Genomic DNA, 18,125 nt, shown 5'->3' with positions numbered 1-18,125 from the left:
CTATTTAGTTTTTATATTTAATGGTTAATAATAGAGAGCACCAACTTTTAGAGTTAGAGTTAGAAAGACAATGATTTAGTAAGTATAGTAATGTAGTGTTTGTGGCGTGAAGGTACTATCATGATTGAGTTGCAGCTTCTTCTTGACGTATTTAAGAAAAATCTACATCCTCCTCTGTTAATAGTTAGTTCTAGTTGGTTTAGCCCTCCTGTCGGTTCTAGTCTTCTAGGTACCTGTCTCACTACTAGTTAGCTGTAGCTCTAATATCAACCTTCATCACCTATCTTATAGCACAGAAGTCGTTGATTCTCCTACCAGACTAAAGATGAACCAAGTTGGAGACTTATGTCATAAATAACCGGAAGACAAAAACGATTTTTAGAATGTTCTCTAAAAATTGTGTTAAGAGAAAATGGCCGTCCCTGGTACACATGATGCGCTGTCCCCTAATGGGTTAGTGCGGGGGTCGACAACATGCGGCTCAGGAGCCGCATGCGGCTCAGGAGCCGCATGCGGCTCAGGAGCCGCATGCGGCTCAGGAGCCGCATGCGGCTCAGGAGCCGCATGCGGCTCAGGAGCCGCATGCGGCTCTTTAGCGCCGCCCTAGTGGCTCCCTGGAGCATTTTCAAAAATGTTTGAAAATGTAAAAAGATGGGGGAGAGAAATATATTTTTTGTTTTAATATGGTTTATGTAGGAGGAAAAACAAGACACAAACAGTCTTAACGTTTTCCAATGCTGTAAGAATGTGTAGAATAAATATTAAATTTCAACATTCATAGCCTGCGACACACGTTTCTACCAGCAGGGCAGCGTTCTAAGCAGGTGGCTGATGGAAATGAACCACCGTCAGCTCCGTGCATTGCTTTGTATCAACTCACCCTCCACTCAGCGAGGGGAACGTCACAACGCCGTTCTACGGCTGGGGCATTAAATATCAAGACAATCTGCTCTCTAATATTACCAAGAAAAAAACTCATTACAGTTTGTTGGTGCTGCTGATCAGTTAGAGGGCCCACAAATTAAATTTCGCTTAGGGCCCCCGGAAGACCAGGGCCGGCCCTGGATGAGAGAGAAGAGAAGAAGGACCCCTAAAACTTTCAGTAGAAGCAACAACTATTTCCTAATTTTGTTAATTACTTCTATAACAATGTCACTTTCATAAACTTGTTGTAAATTACCAAACAAAAGTCGTTCTTTTTTTTCCACATGAAAAGCTGTTGTTTTTTTTACACAGAATATGTGGAAAACAATGCAAATATGACAAAAATCTGCCAATAGCTGCTGAATGAAGCATATCGTAAACATCCACCTTCTTTTTATGCTTTCTGAGGCCAAGAAACAAACCAACGAGGCCAGAGAAAGACATTCTGTCAGAAGGAACATCCTCTCACACAACAGCAGAGTGATGCTCCAGCTCCATGAGCCCTGAGACAGACCGTCCAGGCTGACCGCCTCCGTCCAGACTGACCGCCTCGGTCCAGACTGACTGCCTCCGCCCAACACCAGCGGGACGGCTCTTATTTCATTAGTGTTCATTATTAAAAACATATTATTATAAGTGAAGGAACTGTGTTATCTAAAGTGATGGAGAATAAAACACAAACATTTATGAAAAGAAAAGGATTTATTCAACAAAGCACCAGCATTTTTACTAAAACATGCTCTTTCATTGTTTTTCTCTTCAACATCAATCGAATTTGCTTCCTTAATTGAAATCAATTCTACTTCTGAGCTTTAATTTAGCCTCAAATTGACAAGTTTTGTTTTAAAAAAAAAGGTAAAGTACAAAACTAAAGATCACAGCAGATAAAAAGTGAGAACAAACAACCATTTGACAAACAAATGATGATTTACATTCTTAAGTTGAACCATCTGATTTCACCTTATGTGCTGTGACGGTATAAATAAATCACTGACATTAAATTAAATAACCCTGTAGAGGAAAGAGCTGTTGGGAAGCCAAAATGACAAAGAGGATGAAAACTATAGAATAAACTACGATATGACAGAAGAAAATACGGTACAGTGCATTAAAGATGACTTTGGCTGAACTCTGCTCGTCTCTTTCAGTGGAAATGTTTTTCTTTAAGGTCATAAAAAAGTCCAAAAGGACAAAGCAGAAAGAAAAATGTCACAAAAGAACTTTGCATCTGAAAACATGTGGACTGCCACATGTTGGAGACGTCCACATCTCTGCATCAGTCCCTCTGATGTTTCTTTGGACTGCTGAACCTTCGTTCTGGAGGGAGACTTAAGGTGCTTTTGGCAGGATGTCATGACCACATTGAGCTTTGGATGTTTTTTTGTCACACTTGTCATCAAATGAGTTTATTTCCCAACAGTCTTAAATATGCCTCCTAGTAGTTCTGCAGTGATTTCAGCTTCAGCGTAGCATCAATGTCCCCTGGTCTTACCTGGACAGAACATACCTGGAGTCGTCTTCTGGAGTAATGTACGGCCTCATAAACGGATCGACAGGTTGGTGTTTGGGAGGCAAGAGGTGAAGCTCAAACAGGACACATGGCAGCACCCAGGATGAGCTGAACCCATCCTGGTGATGGTGTTTTGGAGTGATGGTGTGTAAAGTGGTGCAGGGAAAAGGTCAAAGGTTTTTGTGGGTCTCGATGCAGAGGACGATGTACTCGTTGGAACAGCTTCGCGTTTGCTGGCCCAGCAGCAGCCCTGAGGTCAGGCTGGATGACTGGCCAGTCACAGAGAGGTCGTCTGCACGCCACGTCTCGCAGTGTTTGTCCACCATCCTGAGGCCGCGACTGGTTGAGCCGTGCCAGATGCTTTTCTTCGGCCTGACGGACGGCGGAAAGCAACAAGTTACGAAAACGACAAACAAAAAAGCTGCAAAGCAAACCTCACACACCAGAATGGATCCAATAAGACATCCCGCCCATCAAAGGAGTAGATGGGTATTCGGGGACTAAACGACCCCCCATTGCCACTGAAAATTGAACGCCAGTTTTGAAACATCACGTCTCCCTGAAAGGACAGCAGGTGGGTTACACACATTCAGGAAGAGCTGTCAGCTTAGTGAAGGCTGGTAGAAAGAGGCCAAACCAGACCCTGAGGTTGGTCACTGGTAGAGTTTCTCTGAAGCCAGGGTAGACCACATGGACCAGGTCTTGCTTGTGGGATGAAATGAACGCGCGGTAGTTGGGAGCCAAACCCATGGCCTTTGCCTGCTCATAGCACATGCGGTCAGCCACGTCCAGCCCCATCATGTCGCCCGAGTGCGGCTGGTTCAAGGCCACCAGGGTCAGCTTGAGAGGAGAGGAATCACTGGATTAATGACTAGAATCCTTTTCCCGTGTCATTTAAGAAGTTCATGTGAATGACATCTGAGCCTTTTACACTCACCCTTTCTGGACTGGAGCGGATTCTTTGCAGCATTTCTCCTCTGACATGAAATGCAGCTTGAGGCTGAAAACAAAAGTTGTGGTTTGATTAATGAGAACATTGGTGTCCAGGGCTTTCGTTTGTCCAACTCTTGAGATTGTGGGACAAATACCTCGTCCTGTGGAATAATGTTACTGGAGAGGTAGATCAGGTTTCCAAGCTGTAAAGAAGAACCCAAAGAACATGTCCTGTCATGTTAACAAACATCTGCTATCAGACATTTGTCAGCAGGTCTTTGCGTCTGAAAAGATTTTCTTTCAAAATTAAAAAAAATGATCAAATTCTGGTGTTTAGAAACTATTTTCAACACTAAGGTCATAAAGCATCCAAGTAAGACGTGAAAGTGATCTCAGTAAAGTCCTGCTTACACCACTGAAACAAACATTCATCCTTCTCCCGAAGCTGCAAAGCATTCCCAAACCATTACAGCCCCACCACCATGCTTGGCTGCTGCTCTGGTGCTGTTTTAAACCTGAATCAGTCCAGATGTAACAGAAACATTCCAGAAGGTTCCTCTAGTGTCTCATCAGAACACCAGTCCGTCCAGCAGTGTCTTCGTCCTTAACTGTCCACGGATCCAAGTTTGTCCAGAAGTTTCTTTCTGACTGTTGGATCATCAACTCTGACCTGGACTGAGTCCAGTAAGGCCTGACCTCCTTCATTAGGACCCAAAGACAAATGAAGACATTTCTGCAGAGAAGAGGCATTGTTTGCAGATCCACTCTGGGGAAAATGGTGTTTTTAACATTTTCTCGTGGCCTTTTTATGAAGATGGAGGACATATTTCCAGAATATTAAGCTTAAAGCTGCATTTCTGAGAATTCATTTAGTCAAATCCTTGTGAATAAAAAATGCAGTTTGAAAAAGATCATATTTGTGACAGAAAATATGTCGGCAGAACCATAAACTCAGAGCCCTCAGCAAGGGGGAGAGGAAAGGGGGCGGTGTTTCTCTGCCCACAACAACAGAAATGAATTTCTGATGAACTCCTGCTGCTCTGCAGAGACTATGTCCTAGAAAACGACACAGGTTTTTAGATTTAGGCTAAAAGTGGCAAAATCATCATGAAAAGACCACAGAGAACCCTTTGAAAATTGATCAGAAGATGATCAGAGTGGAACTTTAACAACACTTTTTGCAGGATTTTTGTGGGTCTTTTATGTTCAATCACAATATTTCCCTGAGACTTCTTGCATTTTTGAATTTGATCTGATTCAATCCTTCAAGCAAAACCGTCTAATTCCAGAGACAAGTGCACAATGTGAACCAAACACAGCTTAGCATGGATCTGATGTGAAATGACTCTTTAGTGCGTCCCCTTAAACCAGATCAATACAACAGAGAAGAGTGGAAAAGCCGGTTTTTGCTCCAAACATTCCTCTCTTACCCTCCAGTGTGCAGCAAACAGAAAAATCTGCCTCAGACAGTTTAGATGGGGGACATCGAAGCTGCAGCATGAATGGAAACAAAGCTCTGTTTGGTTAAAGCAGCTTGATTTTTATAAATGGGAGCTGCTGGAGGTTTGTCAGGACATCATTAATCACCCCCCCAAAAAGACAGACCGCTTCACCTTCAGAAGGGCTTCCCGCTGACGCACAGCCAAGAAGCTCCACAGCACAAAAACACAAAGCATCAACCTGCAGGCTGGCACTAAAAGAACTTCTGATGATTCATTACGGCTGCCTAATACTGAACGGAAAAAATGGAATCTGAAGACTCTTCATTTAAGAAAAATAATTTCTGATTTTCTGTTTTGCAAGAAAAATCATCTTTTTTCAGTTTTTAGTTTAAGAAAGTGTGTTGGTGACTAGAATGTTTTTCTTAAAATAAGAATTCCTGGTAAGAGCATTTCTCTGACTCCACTGACAGATTTGTTTTTGCTGATTTAATGGTTTTTTATTCTTTCTAGGGGGCAGGTTTTTGCAGACTTTTGACCTGTATCTCTTTCCATCCCTGGGAAACCTTCAGGAAGAGGCTTCCTGACGCCGTCACGAATGTCAGAGTCCCGTCTGCGTCCCGGAGGGTTTGCTGCATCATGCCTTCTCGGGTCGAAAAGGTTTTTATCTGAAACAGAAGCCCGTGTCCTGATGTTATCTGATGCTAGTTGCTGCAAACACAGCTCATGATTGGGAACTTTACAGCTTTGTGCTTCATTGTGTCGTCAGAGCATCAGACATCAGGTCATGTTAACTCACAGCTGCTGCATTGCTTGAAGCACCAGGGGGTCCAGGGGGTCCTGGAGGTCCTGGGGGACCAACATTGGACCAAGCTGCCAAACAACAACAGATTCAGCATTTGTCCACCGCTTCGGCTGTGATGACTGTTTCAGATGTTTGGAATACCTGATCCAAACAGAGGGGGACCAGGAGGGCCAGGAGGACCAGGGGGACCTACAGGACCTGGTCTGCCAAAGCCTGGAGCCCCCGGTGGGCCTGGCACTCCTGGGAGGCCTGCAGGACCGAGCACAGAGTCCCCTTTGGGTCCCTGAGATAAAATTGCGAGGATTTTGTTTCTGCAAAGTTTCTTTGGGAAGGATGCACCAAGTGGGGAGCTTGGACTCACCACCAGTCCGGACCTCCCTGGTATCCCTGGTTGGCCTGGAGACCCTGAGTCCCCCTTTTGTCCCTTCTCCCCTTTGACGCCCTGGTCTCCTCTGGAGCCCTGAGAGTGCACACCCACAAAAGCATCATGAAAAAGAAACTGGAGGCCATTAAACCCACAAGAGCAAAGAGGAAGCTTCTGAAAACGTACCACACTTCCTCTGGGGACAAAAGTGACTGCAACAGAAGAAGAAACAGGTCAACAGTCTGAAGTCCTGGAGCTTTTCTGTACATTTGTGTAAGTTGTGTTTGGAGCTGCTGACTCACATGGAGCAGCTGCTGTGCCTGGAGGACCCGGCTCCCCTTTTTCTCCTTTTAGCCCTGACTGGCAGTTACCTTTACCACGAAAAGACAGAAACGCTTCAGAACGCTAAGCTTTTGACTCCCAGAAGTAAACCCCTTTTCCCTGGACTCCATAAAAAGGCTGTTTTGTGTGAGCAAGGACCCGACCTACCAGCTGCAATGCTTCCGTTGGGATTGAGCTGAAACAAGAGAGCAGAAACAGCAACACATGTTGGTGATGACAGCATTTGGTAACATGCATGTTCCAGTGTTGGATGCTAAACCACATGCAGGAGCAGGAAAGTGCAGATTTACTGTGGATGGGATGGAGTTCTACCTCTGACAGGTCTTGACAGCGATTGTTCACCTTTCCAGTGTTGACATGCAGCATGCAGAAATATCTCCCAACAACTCTGAACCAGTTCTGAGTGGTGAACGGATCGATGGGGCAAAGAAAAACACATGCTTGTTAATGTCTGTGCTTAGTGGATATCAAAGAGAGGGGGAGAGAATATTGTGGAGAGGGGGGGGTTCAGACTGATCATGTTGTTGGTTATGAACAGCTGGATGAAGAGCTGACGTGGTTTTGTTTGCTAATGTTTGAACGCTGACATGCTGTGACTGCGTGCTGCTCTTTCGGTCACTTACGGGCATTTTGCAGTGGGGTCTGGGGGGGATTGGGAACACTGTCTTCAGGGACCAGAGGACAACGAAGGTCAGAACATGAGACGTAAAATTCAGGTCCAAACGGAACCGCAGGACTAACAACAACAGAACTCTTACTCCTTTGGGACAGTTGAAAATTCCAGGACGACCTGGAGGTCCAGGAGGACCAGGAAGTCCCTGACACGAGTGAAAAAAAGGAATTAGAAAGAAAGGAATACACCGTGTTGAAGCGGTATTTTTAATTTAAACAGACTCACAGGCAGCCCCCGGGGATCCCCTTTCTCTCCTTTAGGCCCCATCAGCCCTGGGCGGCCCTGCAGTCCAGAACAAATCAGAGAATATTCCTGTGTGGCGGCTCAGAGAAGACGGTGAAGTGGAATCGTTTATAACTGACAGCATAGTCTGTTTAAAGCTTAAGGAAAAGCAGCCCAGAAAAACAAGCATGTTTTCGTTTGTTTGTCCGTTTTGCGCTTAGATCTGCAGTTTTCTCAGACATCCGTTTTCAGAGTTGATGGTCAAACTCTGTGACAAACTGAACGACCACAAAGACGACCAGGCGGCTCCAGATCAGCTCCAAGGAAACCAGGTTTTATTTATTTACTCGAATGTGAAAACCAGTTCCATGAAAACTCTGGGACTCCACCTAAAAGCTCAAATCCAACAACAGACTCATAAAACTTTGCACAGCTGAAGTGGGAACTGATGCAAATCTGAATGATGCATTCACTCCTGTTTGTTTGTCTTTCACTTCAGTAAGTCTGCGAGAAATCGGGCCGTTTTCTTCATGTTGTAGGTAAGCAGCAGTAGATGCTTCTGCTGCCCCCTACTGGTTATTGTCTCATTGCAGCCCGATTCCTCTATGAATAACCAAAGATAGATAGATCATCATGACCAGAAGCCTTTAGAAGCATCTTGATCAAAAGAGAAGGAGGGATGCCCAGTTTAGTTCAGTCTGTTTAGTTTAGTTTAGTTTAGTTCAGTCTAGTTTAGTTTAGTTTAGCTCAGTTTAGTTTAGCTCAGTTTAGTTTAGTTTAGTTTAGTTTAGTTTAGTTCAGTCTAGTTTAGTTCAGTCTAGTTTAGTTTAGCTCAGTTTAGTTTAGTTTAGTTTAGTTTAGTTTAGCTCAGTCTAGTTTAGCTCAGTCTAGTTTAGCTCAGTCTAGTTTAGCTCAGTCTAGTCTAGTCTAGTCTAGTCTAGTCTAGTCTAGTCTAGTTTAGTTTAGTTTAGTTTAGTTTAGTTTAGTTTAGTTTAGTTCAGTCTAGTTTAGCTCAGTTTAGTTTAGTTCAGTCTAGTTTAGTTTAGTTTAGCTCAGTTTAGCGATCAGCTGTTGTTTTGTATTATAAGAATTGCCCCTATGAAGCCCGTTTAGACAGCTGTGTTGTAATACTGGGCTATATAGATCAAATGGAATCAAAAGCTGCTCTTCAGTAAGGGTGGTGTGCGTGTTCAGAGGTGATGCTGCTTACTGCACGTCCAGGGAGACCAATGTCCCCTTTGGGTCCTGCTGGCCCCACTGGCCCCTGTTAGTTATTTAAAAAACAGGAAAATGGAGAAGTTACTTTAAAAAGTAAAAGACCAAAAATGTTTTGATGATTAAAAGGTTAAAGTTGGTTTTATGAAGACTTACTGGAACTCCAGGAGGTCCTGGAAGACCGCCATCTCCCTACAAACACACACTTTCAGATACTGCACACACTCATGCATGGCTCTCACTGTCAGCTGACTTGCTGAAGGTCAAGCAGATTTCACCTTTACTCCTTTGGGCCCGATTGGTCCAGCCAGGTGTGACATCATGGATCCATCTGCTGCGATGACGAGCCCCGGCTCGCCCTTTTGCCCCTGAGCACAAACACACGTGCAAACCAAATGTTCATCGGGAGACCAGGACCACAAACAAATCCATCATGCTGAACGCGACACAGAGCGGGACAAACTGCAGGAAGCAGCATCTGTCTCACTTTTAGTCCTGGAGATCCATGGAACCCTGGCAACCCCATGTCTCCCTTTGGACCTTGTGGTCCCTTTGAAAATCAGAGTAAACAAAGGTCTGAATCCCAAATGCAGGACAAAGGAATCATGGTTTTCTCTTTTTACTTACAGGGGGTCCCTGGGCTTCAAAAATTCCTGATAAATTGAAGGCACCATCAGTGTCGTTCAGGGGAAGCTGAGAAGAACACAGCATCAATATGATCGTCCAGAACAACGCAGAGAAACCTGAGGAAACTGGAGAGTCTTCACTCTTCAGGCGGACAGACTGGATGGCCTTACATCATGGAGGTTGATGATGGGTCCAGGAGGTCCAGGAGGTCCTGGGGGGCCTGGCAGAGCCAGTCCATCTCGTCCTGCCTCTCCCTAAACACCAAACAGTCAGTTCAGCTCCTCTGAAATAGAAGGTGTTACTGAAGGACTTAAGGAGAGGTTTCACCTTTTGGCCTCGGTCACCTTTGTCTCCCTTTGGTCCCTGAAAATGTGGACAAGACATAAATTTCCGTCATGTTTCATATTCATGTTTGTCATTTATGTGACGGAGGTTTAGAAGTTCGTCATGGATAATTCGACTGTGATCATATTTTCTTCAGAGCTTTCAGAGCAGCCGGCATCTGTGCTGCTCTGACAGTGTCTGATTCCTGACCAAGAAAAAAGTCCGTTTCAGCTCGGATCAGCCGGCTTTCTACTGCTAAACAGAACAGAGAGGATGAGAAGATGAAACTCCTTCCTGTAACGGGAGGGGGGGTGCTCATCAATGCTCACTGATCACTTTTGACTCAATGATTTGAGTCAATCTGCAGTGAAAAGACGAATTTGCCAAATATCAATATTCCATTTAAAGACAGACGATTCTCTGTGGGATCAGATTCCTCCTCTGTTTCCTCTGTTGTGCTTTATCTGCTTTAGATAAAAACAGGAAATGACACAAGGCGTCAGGATCTTTGATGAAACAGACCTGGGATCCTTCTGGTCCTTCCAAACCAGGAGTTCCTGGAGGTCCAGCGTCGCCCGGCTCTCCCTGAGAAAAGAGAAATTGGTGGCATGAGCCTCTGATATGAAGGACTAGAGTTTCCCGAAGCCCCTTTCCGCTCTGCGATCATGTGAAAATGAAAACAAAGTGGCTCTGCTCTCCTCACACAGACATTTATCAGGACAATGTGGGGTGATGAATGACTTTGCTGCTGGAGAGCCAAAAATTCCTCTGAACTTAGATCAGATTTACAGCAAAGCATCTTTTGGAGTCTGTGAGATCCCCCCCTTTTAAAGATAGACACACACCCCCAGAACGACCTTTAACCAGACTTTAAAGAAGCTTGTCTGACTGCTGCTGGGCAGCTCAACAGCAGGTAACAATCTCACCTTTTGCCCCGGCGTTCCTGGGACGCCGTCTAATCCGTCTTTACCCTACAGCGAGCGTCAAGGCCCAAAAACAAGGACACAGCTTATGAAGGAAATGTGAAGAAAATGTGTTTGAGCTGAAATACAACCAGGCTCAGCAGCACAATGACATCATCTGAGATCTATCAGGAAGACAAGCTGCAGACACGTGAACATACCTTCGGTCCTAGAGGTCCTGGAATTCCTGGGGAAACCTACAAAAGCGTTGAACATCTCAGGTGACCGTCACAGCAGCAAGTGACATGAAGAACTGACAGCAGGCGTTGATCGTCTCATTCCTACCTGATGACCTCCAAGCAATGTGGTTCCAAAGTCATCCAGCATTCCAGATCCTTCCAGGTCCTCAAGAAACAGAAGAAAGAACCGTTCAGACCCATCTAAGCTGAACTCCTCTGCAGCAGCTTCCAGTCAGACACACCTGAGGTCTGCATTCACTCCAGCAGCACCAGTGCAGAGGAAGATAGAGTCACATGAACGATGATCGGATCAGCCTCTGTGGTTCCTGATCGGTTCATTTAGAACGATCCAATCAGAAGAAGAAGCAAACGAATAATGATCCGAGTAAAACGATGGAAACGGAAAACGTGGAAATCTCTTGGAGTTTGGGGAGAACTAAAGCCTCCTCTCCTTTGGAAACACTAAAATGCTTCATTAACTGGACGATCTTCTTTATAAAATTACTAAATCAGAACAAAAGTCCATTTTGAAAATGACGTTTTCCTAAACTGTAAACCAAATGTTCCATTTGAAAATAAATGGTGTATACTTATATAGTGCTTTTCTACCTACAAGGCCCAAGGTGCTTTACAGTCACAGACCCACTCACCTATGCACACACACACACACACCCACACACGCACACACACTCACACACACATTCACACAGATGGTGGCTCTGCTGCTGAACACTGGCGCCAGCCTCCCACCAGGGGCAAGGTGGGGGTCAGTGTCTTGCCCAAGGACACTTTGACGGGCAAGGCGGGAATTGAACCTGCAAAATTATGATCGTGGGTTGACCGCCTTACCGCTGCACCACGGCCGCCCTACTAAGATTTTCTATGTTAAAAATGAAACGTCTCATGTTTGCATTTGTTGGCCGTCATGACCAGCCAATCACAGACAAGAGGGTTCCTGCTGATTGGTCAGGGTTTCCTCCAATCGTGTGTCTTTATGGATCTAACAGGAGCCAAATATCCAAACGTGGTTCTTTTACCATCCACTGACAGAAAATGAATACAGTTATGATCATTTACATATAAGGGTGACTTTATCAGCACACACGTCATTTTAGTTTGATTTATGAACTTGTGACTGTTTGATCTAAAAATCCTCCAGAATGAACACAAATACAGACCATAATAATCATGAAAGTTTGGAAACTCTGCAACACTGTTTTCATTGAGACATTTACATTTCATGTTATCTTGTGCAGCAGAGTTTAGTTTCTGTTCAGGGGAGAAAAGATGGATTTTTGTTCATAAATCACAGACAGTTTTTCTATCGGCTCATAAATGAAAACAGCAGCAGAGAAAAGGACGACGGATCATCACAGCAGACTGGAGAACCCGAGGAAAGGACGTTTAATCGCTCATGTTTCAGATGAAGTCCATTTACTCCAGCTGATGATCCTGAGTGAACAGGGAGTTTTATTCTGAAAGGAACTTATGAGTCATTTTCTCAAAAGTAAAGACAAATATAAAAGTTTAAAAAATGCAGCTTTCTCTTCATATTTAAATGTTTTATTCCTTCATTTCTAATAATCATTATATTAATAATCCCATAAATACAAAGCAGAGATGTCTTTTTGGTTCTTCTGGGTTCTGAAGAACAGAACCGTTAAAGTTTTCTGTATCTGAGGTCAAGCCTTAAGGTCAGGCAAAGACACGTGATTGGATGGAATCCTGAGCAATCAGCATGAACCCTCTAGTCTGTGATTGGCTGGTTTGTAGCTCAGCGTTGAGAATAGAAAGAAAAATGAAGACGATTAATCAGGTTTCCGAAGGTCAACATGGAAGCATGCACGTCCGTCACCCAAGCAAAAATGTTCTATTTTTGAAATTTTTGAAACTGAACATTTTGTTTGTCGTTCAGGATAATTTCCAAACTGTTGTAGCACCACAAGCTTCACAAATCCTCACAGCCTCGACAAGCCCTCGCTCTACCTCATACACTGGTGCAAAGCCTTTTGCTGCTGGTCCTGGAGGTCCAGGAGGACCAGGTGGACCTCTGGGACCAGGCTGTCCCTCTGGACCTGCTAGCCCTGGCAGGCCGGGGAACCCTGAGGACCCCTGGTCTCCCTGAAACAGAAGAGCCCCAAACTCAGACCCAGAGGTGTGAACAGCTGACAGCACAGTGAGGCTTTGAAAGGCGGCATAATCCTGCTAAAGACGCTTCATTATGCAGGCAAACAGGCAGTAAACAGATCCTACCTTTGGTCCTGGTGGCCCGCTCACGCCAGCCTCTCCCTATTAGGCAACAAATGAAATATAATGAAATCACATTAGCGCCAGCGCTGAGTGCAGACAGGCTGTTGTTGCTGGTTGGAATTCAAAAGCAGAGCCGCTAGAAAGCAAGACTTGTTTACACTGGAGGCCCTCGCCTTCATCAGTCCGGAGGGTCAACTCATTAAGAGATTGGCTCTTTGTGCTAGGTGGTTACTTGGCGTGCGTGTAATTGTTTTTAGTAGCTGAGTGCTAAGAGGTGTGCACCAGGGAAATCAGAGTGCTCTCACACACATGCAGGTGGAGCTGCTGCTGGTGCAGACCCCAGCTGCTTAACGCGCAGCTTTACCTTCATTTCCACTTTTTTTATAGAAAGGAGTGATTGGCTCACCTTTTCTCCCTTCTCCCCCACAGGCCCAGCTTCTCCATCTTTTCCATCAATCCCCTGCAAAAGTTGTAGCACAGATTCAATGATTTTCTGCCTGGAGCCACATTTTATTACAATAAATGCACGAAGAGCTATAAACCTCCACGACGTAAACAGCAGTTTGGGCCTAAAAGCCTGAACAGCGTTTACAACACCAGGAGCCACAGCAGCAGTCATGTCAAAGCCGCGTCACGCCGCCGCCACGTACCATGTCCACGGGGGAAACTTCAGCCTTCCTGCGTGACAATTCATGAGCGTTTCCTGCGTTCATCATTCGTGGATGTGCACAGATGTCCGTTGAGGCTGACGGCTCTTTACGTGAATTCGGTTTGGAGCTGTTGGGTCGGTTGATAATTACGCAGTTTCTGCGTATCTCTGTATAAACAGCGCAATAATCAGAAACGGGAAATACATCAGCCAAATCTTTCACCGGGTGAAATTCACGCGGGTGTCTCCCGCTCGGAGGGGGGGGTCAGGTCCCTAGGGGGTCCTCCGTCTCGGCGGGAGACCCCCCCCCCAGTGGGCTGCCTTGGATCAGGGCAATCAAACCGTTTAACGCGAGGGCACCCGGCGGGAGCTGACCATGGTGCTGATGCGCCGTGATTCCTGCTGAATGTCAACGTAAAGAAATTCATTGAAGTGCAGGTTCACGTGTTCTTTGCGTGGTTCATACGTACTCATTCCGTGGTTTTAACGTTATTTATTCATGACATTTCACAGAAACGACCACAACTTTTTCCACGTAGATTCACGTGTGACCACTTTTAGTCCGTGCAATATACGCAAAATGTACACAACTGCTGTGTGACACGGCCTTCTGCCGCCGATGGGGGAGGCTCCCACCCAGATGGGGTGCGTGACCAGAGTCTGCGGACGCCCCTACCCAGCCGCCTTCCGAGACCCGCCCCGCAACAGACAGACTCAGGAACTGCAAAATATTTGAACAGCTCAAACCAAATTCACATAAAGACCCATCGAACGAAACCCTCGACAGACATCAGCACACGAATGACGAACGCAAGAAACACTTCACGACATAAATCACGCAAGGATCAAGAAAACTGAAATTCCCTCCGAACGCAGCAACAGAGCTCTGCTTCATGGCTGCAGTGCCAGCTGTTGACTGCAGGGTAAACCGAGGACCAGTCCCACTGAAACCAGCTCCTACCAGGTCTGTGGGTTCAGAGATGGACCCCCCCCCCCCCCAGACACAAACATGAAGGCTCTTTACCTGAATTATTGGAAGGTATTTGAAAATCCTGCCTGCCTCAATAATGTGCTCCTACTGTTTCACATCCTGTGTGGAAATCCATAACAGGAAAGCATGATGGGAGCCAGCGTGATGGGAGAAAACGTTCTTTTATTGGTACCAGACCAGAACCTGACCCAAACCCAGAAGCAGAGCAGCACAGTTAATCCACCTCAGAAATCGATAACTAATTGAGCAGCTTTACCCCCCCCCCCCCCCCCATATTGATTAATGTTAAATTAAATCCACAAAGACAAATCCTTCTCTGAGAAAACAGCAAACAGGATCCACCGCCCTCATCACACCTGAGGGATGAAGACTGACTTTAGTGAACCACATTTAAGAAAAAACATGGTTGTTGGGACAACAAGTTCATGATTCAGAACTTTCTGATGTAACAATCCAAGACTCAGAACTCTGGTACCAAACAGGTTTGTGGAAAATAAAAATAAAAAATAAAGAAAGTAAATGAACCTCCTTTTTTTTTGCACAGGTAGTTTAAAATCATTTTTAGGTCGTTGTAAATAATTTAGTGCTTTAAATAAAACCACAAGGGGGCAGAGTCCTGTCGTTTCATGTGCCTGTCCAAAGTCCGGGTAAATGCAAAGGTTTGTGCCAGGAAGGACATCTGTGATCAAACCAAGTCAATCATGTGAATCACAAACAGAACTTGAAACCGGGTCAGTCCTGAGTTAACAACAACCAACACCAGTTCTGTTGACCTTCAGGGTGTAAACTGGACTGGAGAAGAGGAGGAGGAGGGCGGGTCATTCAGGAGTGAAGGATTGAGATGAAGAGAGAGCAAAGATCCATCCACACCATGATCACGTTTGATCATGGTGTGGATGGAGACAAGAGCGGAGGAGAAAACCCAAAGGAGGAGATCCATGAGAGGATCAATGAGGAGATCCATAAGGAGATTCATAAGGAGATCCATCAGGAGATCCATGAAATGTTTAGGTTTTTAAATACTTTTGTACAGTGAGCCGACCTTGAGTGCCCAGAAAGGCCCCATTTAAATAAAATGTATTATTATTAAATGATACATGAGGAGATCAATGTTGAGATCCATGAGGAGATCCATGTGGAGATACATATTAAGGATCCATGAGGAGATCTATGAGGAAGATAAAGTGATGAAAGAGCTCTGTGCTGCTTTTAGGGAGGAGGTGAAACAGAGTTTGGGAGATTAGGAGGCTTCTCCAAAGACTGCACATCCAGTGTGTCGTCTGGAACGAGGAGAACAGATCAGGAGACTTGGAGGTGGAATGAAGAAGATCCGGAGTCAGGAAGAAAAGGTAAGAGAAAAGGCCAGAGGAGGACAGGGAGATGCAGCAGAAGATGGAGGTGGAGGTGACAAAGGCAAACAACGGGCGCCTGAGGATTTCTGACATGGTGGACACAGGGAGACAGAGATGGAGGGATGAGCTGCAGACAGAAGAAGAAGAGTGAAGAGTCTTCCTGCTAATCCAGATGGATCCTCTGATCAGTGAGAATTTCAGAAACCGGATTTAGTGAAGAACCGAAAAATACAAAAACACCAACGTGAAGCAGATCTTCACAGCTCTGCTGACAGCAGCTGTTTCTGGGGGCGGAGCCACAGCCATTTTTTCTAACGAATGGATCTGTGATGCTGATTGGTTGGTCACACTAACCCACAATGCATCAGAGACACATTTCCAGGCTTGAGGAGCAGAAAACCATCAGATGTTTGTAGTTCAGAGTCCTGGGTAAGAAAACGGTCCTGAACATTCATTCAGGAGATCCAGAACTCACAGGAAGACCTGCTTCTCCCTTCTCTCCATCTCTCCCTGGAGAGCCAGGAAGCCCAGTGAAGACGTCTTCAGACGGGCTTCCTGGAAGCCCTGGTGGTCCTGGGGGTCCCGGTGGTCCTGGGGGGCCCTAGAAACAAAAATAAAATCCTCACCAAGATTGAAATACTTTGAAATCACTTTGCATCCACTTGTTGAAGACATCTAGAAACTCAAAAGACTGAAGTTCTTTTACCTGAAGTATCTCTGCGTCACTGTCAAAGTCCTCAAATCCAGACCCCTCCTGTTTGACAAACCATGATACCATCAGGCCAATCCACGCTCACTCATGTTTCCAAATATATACCCTTCAAACACTGACCGGGATCTTAGGGGACTTGCTGGGAGGTCCTGGAGGTCCTGGGGGGCCAGGCAGCCCCACACCAGCATCCCCCTGAGGGACACAGCAGCACAGGTCGTCTTATTCTGCGTCACCACCAACCCAAACCTAACCGCTTTACCTTTTCCCCTTTGGAACCAGGCTCTCCAGGAATCCCAGGGAATCCTGGCGGTCCCTGAGGAGACAAAACTGGCAGTCAGATCCAAGGTGATGTCAAACAGCGATGGACGAAGGTGATCATCTCATGGAAGCAGCTTTGACATGGAAACTTGACTCACCAGAGGACCGGGTTCTCCTTTACCTCCCTGCAGAGAACACAAACCAGACCATCTGAGTCCACGAGGACCAAATCCTGATCCCACAAGCAGAAAGTCCTAAATGTCAAACTCACAGAGTGTCCATCTTGTCCAGGATGTCCGGGGGGTCCTGCAGGCCCCTGGGGTCCCTGTGGACCCCGCGGTCCGGGCACCCCTCCTTCGTCTGAAGCTCGTCCAGGAGAGCCAGGGGGTCCTGGGGGTCCTGGGGGACCTGGCTCCCCCTTCTGTCCTGGAGAGAACTGATAAAAGAAAAAGCATTTGGTTCAGTTGAACTTCTACAAACAGGAACAAAATAAAGGGTCAGCTGTTCTCTGAAACATTACAAAGTAAAGGCTGAGAGTTTTACGTTTACAGTAACCTGTCCTTTAAACAAACATTTACAAGTTTGATGTTCCTCAAAATATCAATAAGACTTTCTTTGAGGATCAGAAAATAAAAACTTACAGATTCAGGAGAAGCAGTCTGAACGGACTGGACTGAAAAAGACAAAAAAAAACCAGAAAATCTCTTCATTTTTGGGAAAAGTCTCGTGACACGAAGGTAAAGTTCTTGTTTTCACGGCCCGTGGGATTGACTGGTGATGGAAACATGCGCAGAAAATGCTGCTTTGGCGCTATCTGGTGGTGAACTTTGGGACTACAAACATGGCTGTGGAGCATTTTCAAAATAAAAGCAGTGGGAACTGAAAACAGATCCGATCCAGAACCAGAATTTGCCAGTTTTACCTGTCAGTGCTGACTCCTCCATGTGTCCAGAACCATCCCTTGTCTCTTCATCTTCATCGTCGATGAGTGACACCTCAGTGGGCGGGGCTTGAACTGGAGCGCTGTAGGTTGAGTCCAAATCTGGAAAAGACTGTTTGAACACAAAATTAAAGTTGAAAATGCGCAAAGAAAACAAACTAAAAGGGGCCATAAGTTTAAAAAAATAGTTAAATATTTTGTAAAAAGACGTTTGACCTTCAAAACTGAAACTGTTTGATGTTTAGCACATTCATTTTTTGGCTTCTTGTTGGATTTTCTTACAGATTCTGAACCAAAACTAACATTTTCACAGAGGATCCCTTCAGTCCGACTGCAGACTGAAGGGATCCTCCACGTCACACTGATCCTCTGGCTTCAACAGGATTCCTGCTTGATCTGCTGCTGATGAACCTCAGAACACCACTGCCAATGAAGAATCCATAAATCTCTCCTG

General features: G+C 45.4%; 1 protein-coding gene across 2 annotated transcripts in view; it reads right to left on the bottom strand.

The window, feature by feature from the left end:
- Window positions 1–1,607: 1,607 nt before the first annotated feature.
- LOC101155308 (collagen alpha-1(XV) chain) overlaps window positions 1,608–18,125 on the bottom strand; it is a 43,332-nt gene continuing 26,814 nt past the window's right edge. The window contains exons 8-45 of one of the 2 annotated variants that reach the window (XM_011489122.4): window positions 17,654–17,783; window positions 17,373–17,404; window positions 17,003–17,167; window positions 16,890–16,916; window positions 16,733–16,786; window positions 16,594–16,665; window positions 16,468–16,515; window positions 16,237–16,362; window positions 13,176–13,229; window positions 12,773–12,808; window positions 12,506–12,640; window positions 10,626–10,685; window positions 10,502–10,537; window positions 10,305–10,349; window positions 9,901–9,963; window positions 9,382–9,417; window positions 9,225–9,308; window positions 9,055–9,120; window positions 8,915–8,977; window positions 8,706–8,795; window positions 8,584–8,619; window positions 8,423–8,476; window positions 7,216–7,272; window positions 7,076–7,135; window positions 6,941–6,982; window positions 6,630–6,716; window positions 6,465–6,492; window positions 6,278–6,346; window positions 6,162–6,187; window positions 5,973–6,071; window positions 5,753–5,894; window positions 5,606–5,679; window positions 5,346–5,474; window positions 3,523–3,570; window positions 3,372–3,434; window positions 3,077–3,274; window positions 2,878–2,993; window positions 1,608–2,806 (exon numbers count right to left, since the gene is read on the bottom strand). In XM_011489122.4, coding sequence (XP_011487424.1) covers window positions 2,605–2,806; window positions 2,878–2,993; window positions 3,077–3,274; window positions 3,372–3,434; window positions 3,523–3,570; window positions 5,346–5,474; window positions 5,606–5,679; window positions 5,753–5,894; window positions 5,973–6,071; window positions 6,162–6,187; window positions 6,278–6,346; window positions 6,465–6,492; window positions 6,630–6,716; window positions 6,941–6,982; window positions 7,076–7,135; window positions 7,216–7,272; window positions 8,423–8,476; window positions 8,584–8,619; window positions 8,706–8,795; window positions 8,915–8,977; window positions 9,055–9,120; window positions 9,225–9,308; window positions 9,382–9,417; window positions 9,901–9,963; window positions 10,305–10,349; window positions 10,502–10,537; window positions 10,626–10,685; window positions 12,506–12,640; window positions 12,773–12,808; window positions 13,176–13,229; window positions 16,237–16,362; window positions 16,468–16,515; window positions 16,594–16,665; window positions 16,733–16,786; window positions 16,890–16,916; window positions 17,003–17,167; window positions 17,373–17,404; window positions 17,654–17,783 — 2,952 coding nt within the window. In that variant the 3' untranslated portion in view covers window positions 1,608–2,604. The remainder of the gene's footprint in view (window positions 2,807–2,877; window positions 2,994–3,076; window positions 3,275–3,371; window positions 3,435–3,522; window positions 3,571–5,345; window positions 5,475–5,605; window positions 5,680–5,752; window positions 5,895–5,972; window positions 6,072–6,161; window positions 6,188–6,277; window positions 6,347–6,464; window positions 6,493–6,629; window positions 6,717–6,940; window positions 6,983–7,075; window positions 7,136–7,215; window positions 7,273–8,422; window positions 8,477–8,583; window positions 8,620–8,705; window positions 8,796–8,914; window positions 8,978–9,054; window positions 9,121–9,224; window positions 9,309–9,381; window positions 9,418–9,900; window positions 9,964–10,304; window positions 10,350–10,501; window positions 10,538–10,625; window positions 10,686–12,505; window positions 12,641–12,772; window positions 12,809–13,175; window positions 13,230–16,236; window positions 16,363–16,467; window positions 16,516–16,593; window positions 16,666–16,732; window positions 16,787–16,889; window positions 16,917–17,002; window positions 17,168–17,372; window positions 17,405–17,653; window positions 17,784–18,125) is intronic. The other variant, XM_011489123.4, reaches the window with a different exon arrangement.

The sequence above is a fragment of the Oryzias latipes genome, chromosome 20, assembly GCF_053564925.1.
Source record: "Oryzias latipes strain Hd-rR chromosome 20, Olatipes_Hd-rR_3.1".
Taxonomy (NCBI): domain Eukaryota; kingdom Metazoa; phylum Chordata; class Actinopteri; order Beloniformes; family Adrianichthyidae; genus Oryzias; species Oryzias latipes.
This window is presented reverse-complemented; position numbering and strand designations above follow the sequence as displayed.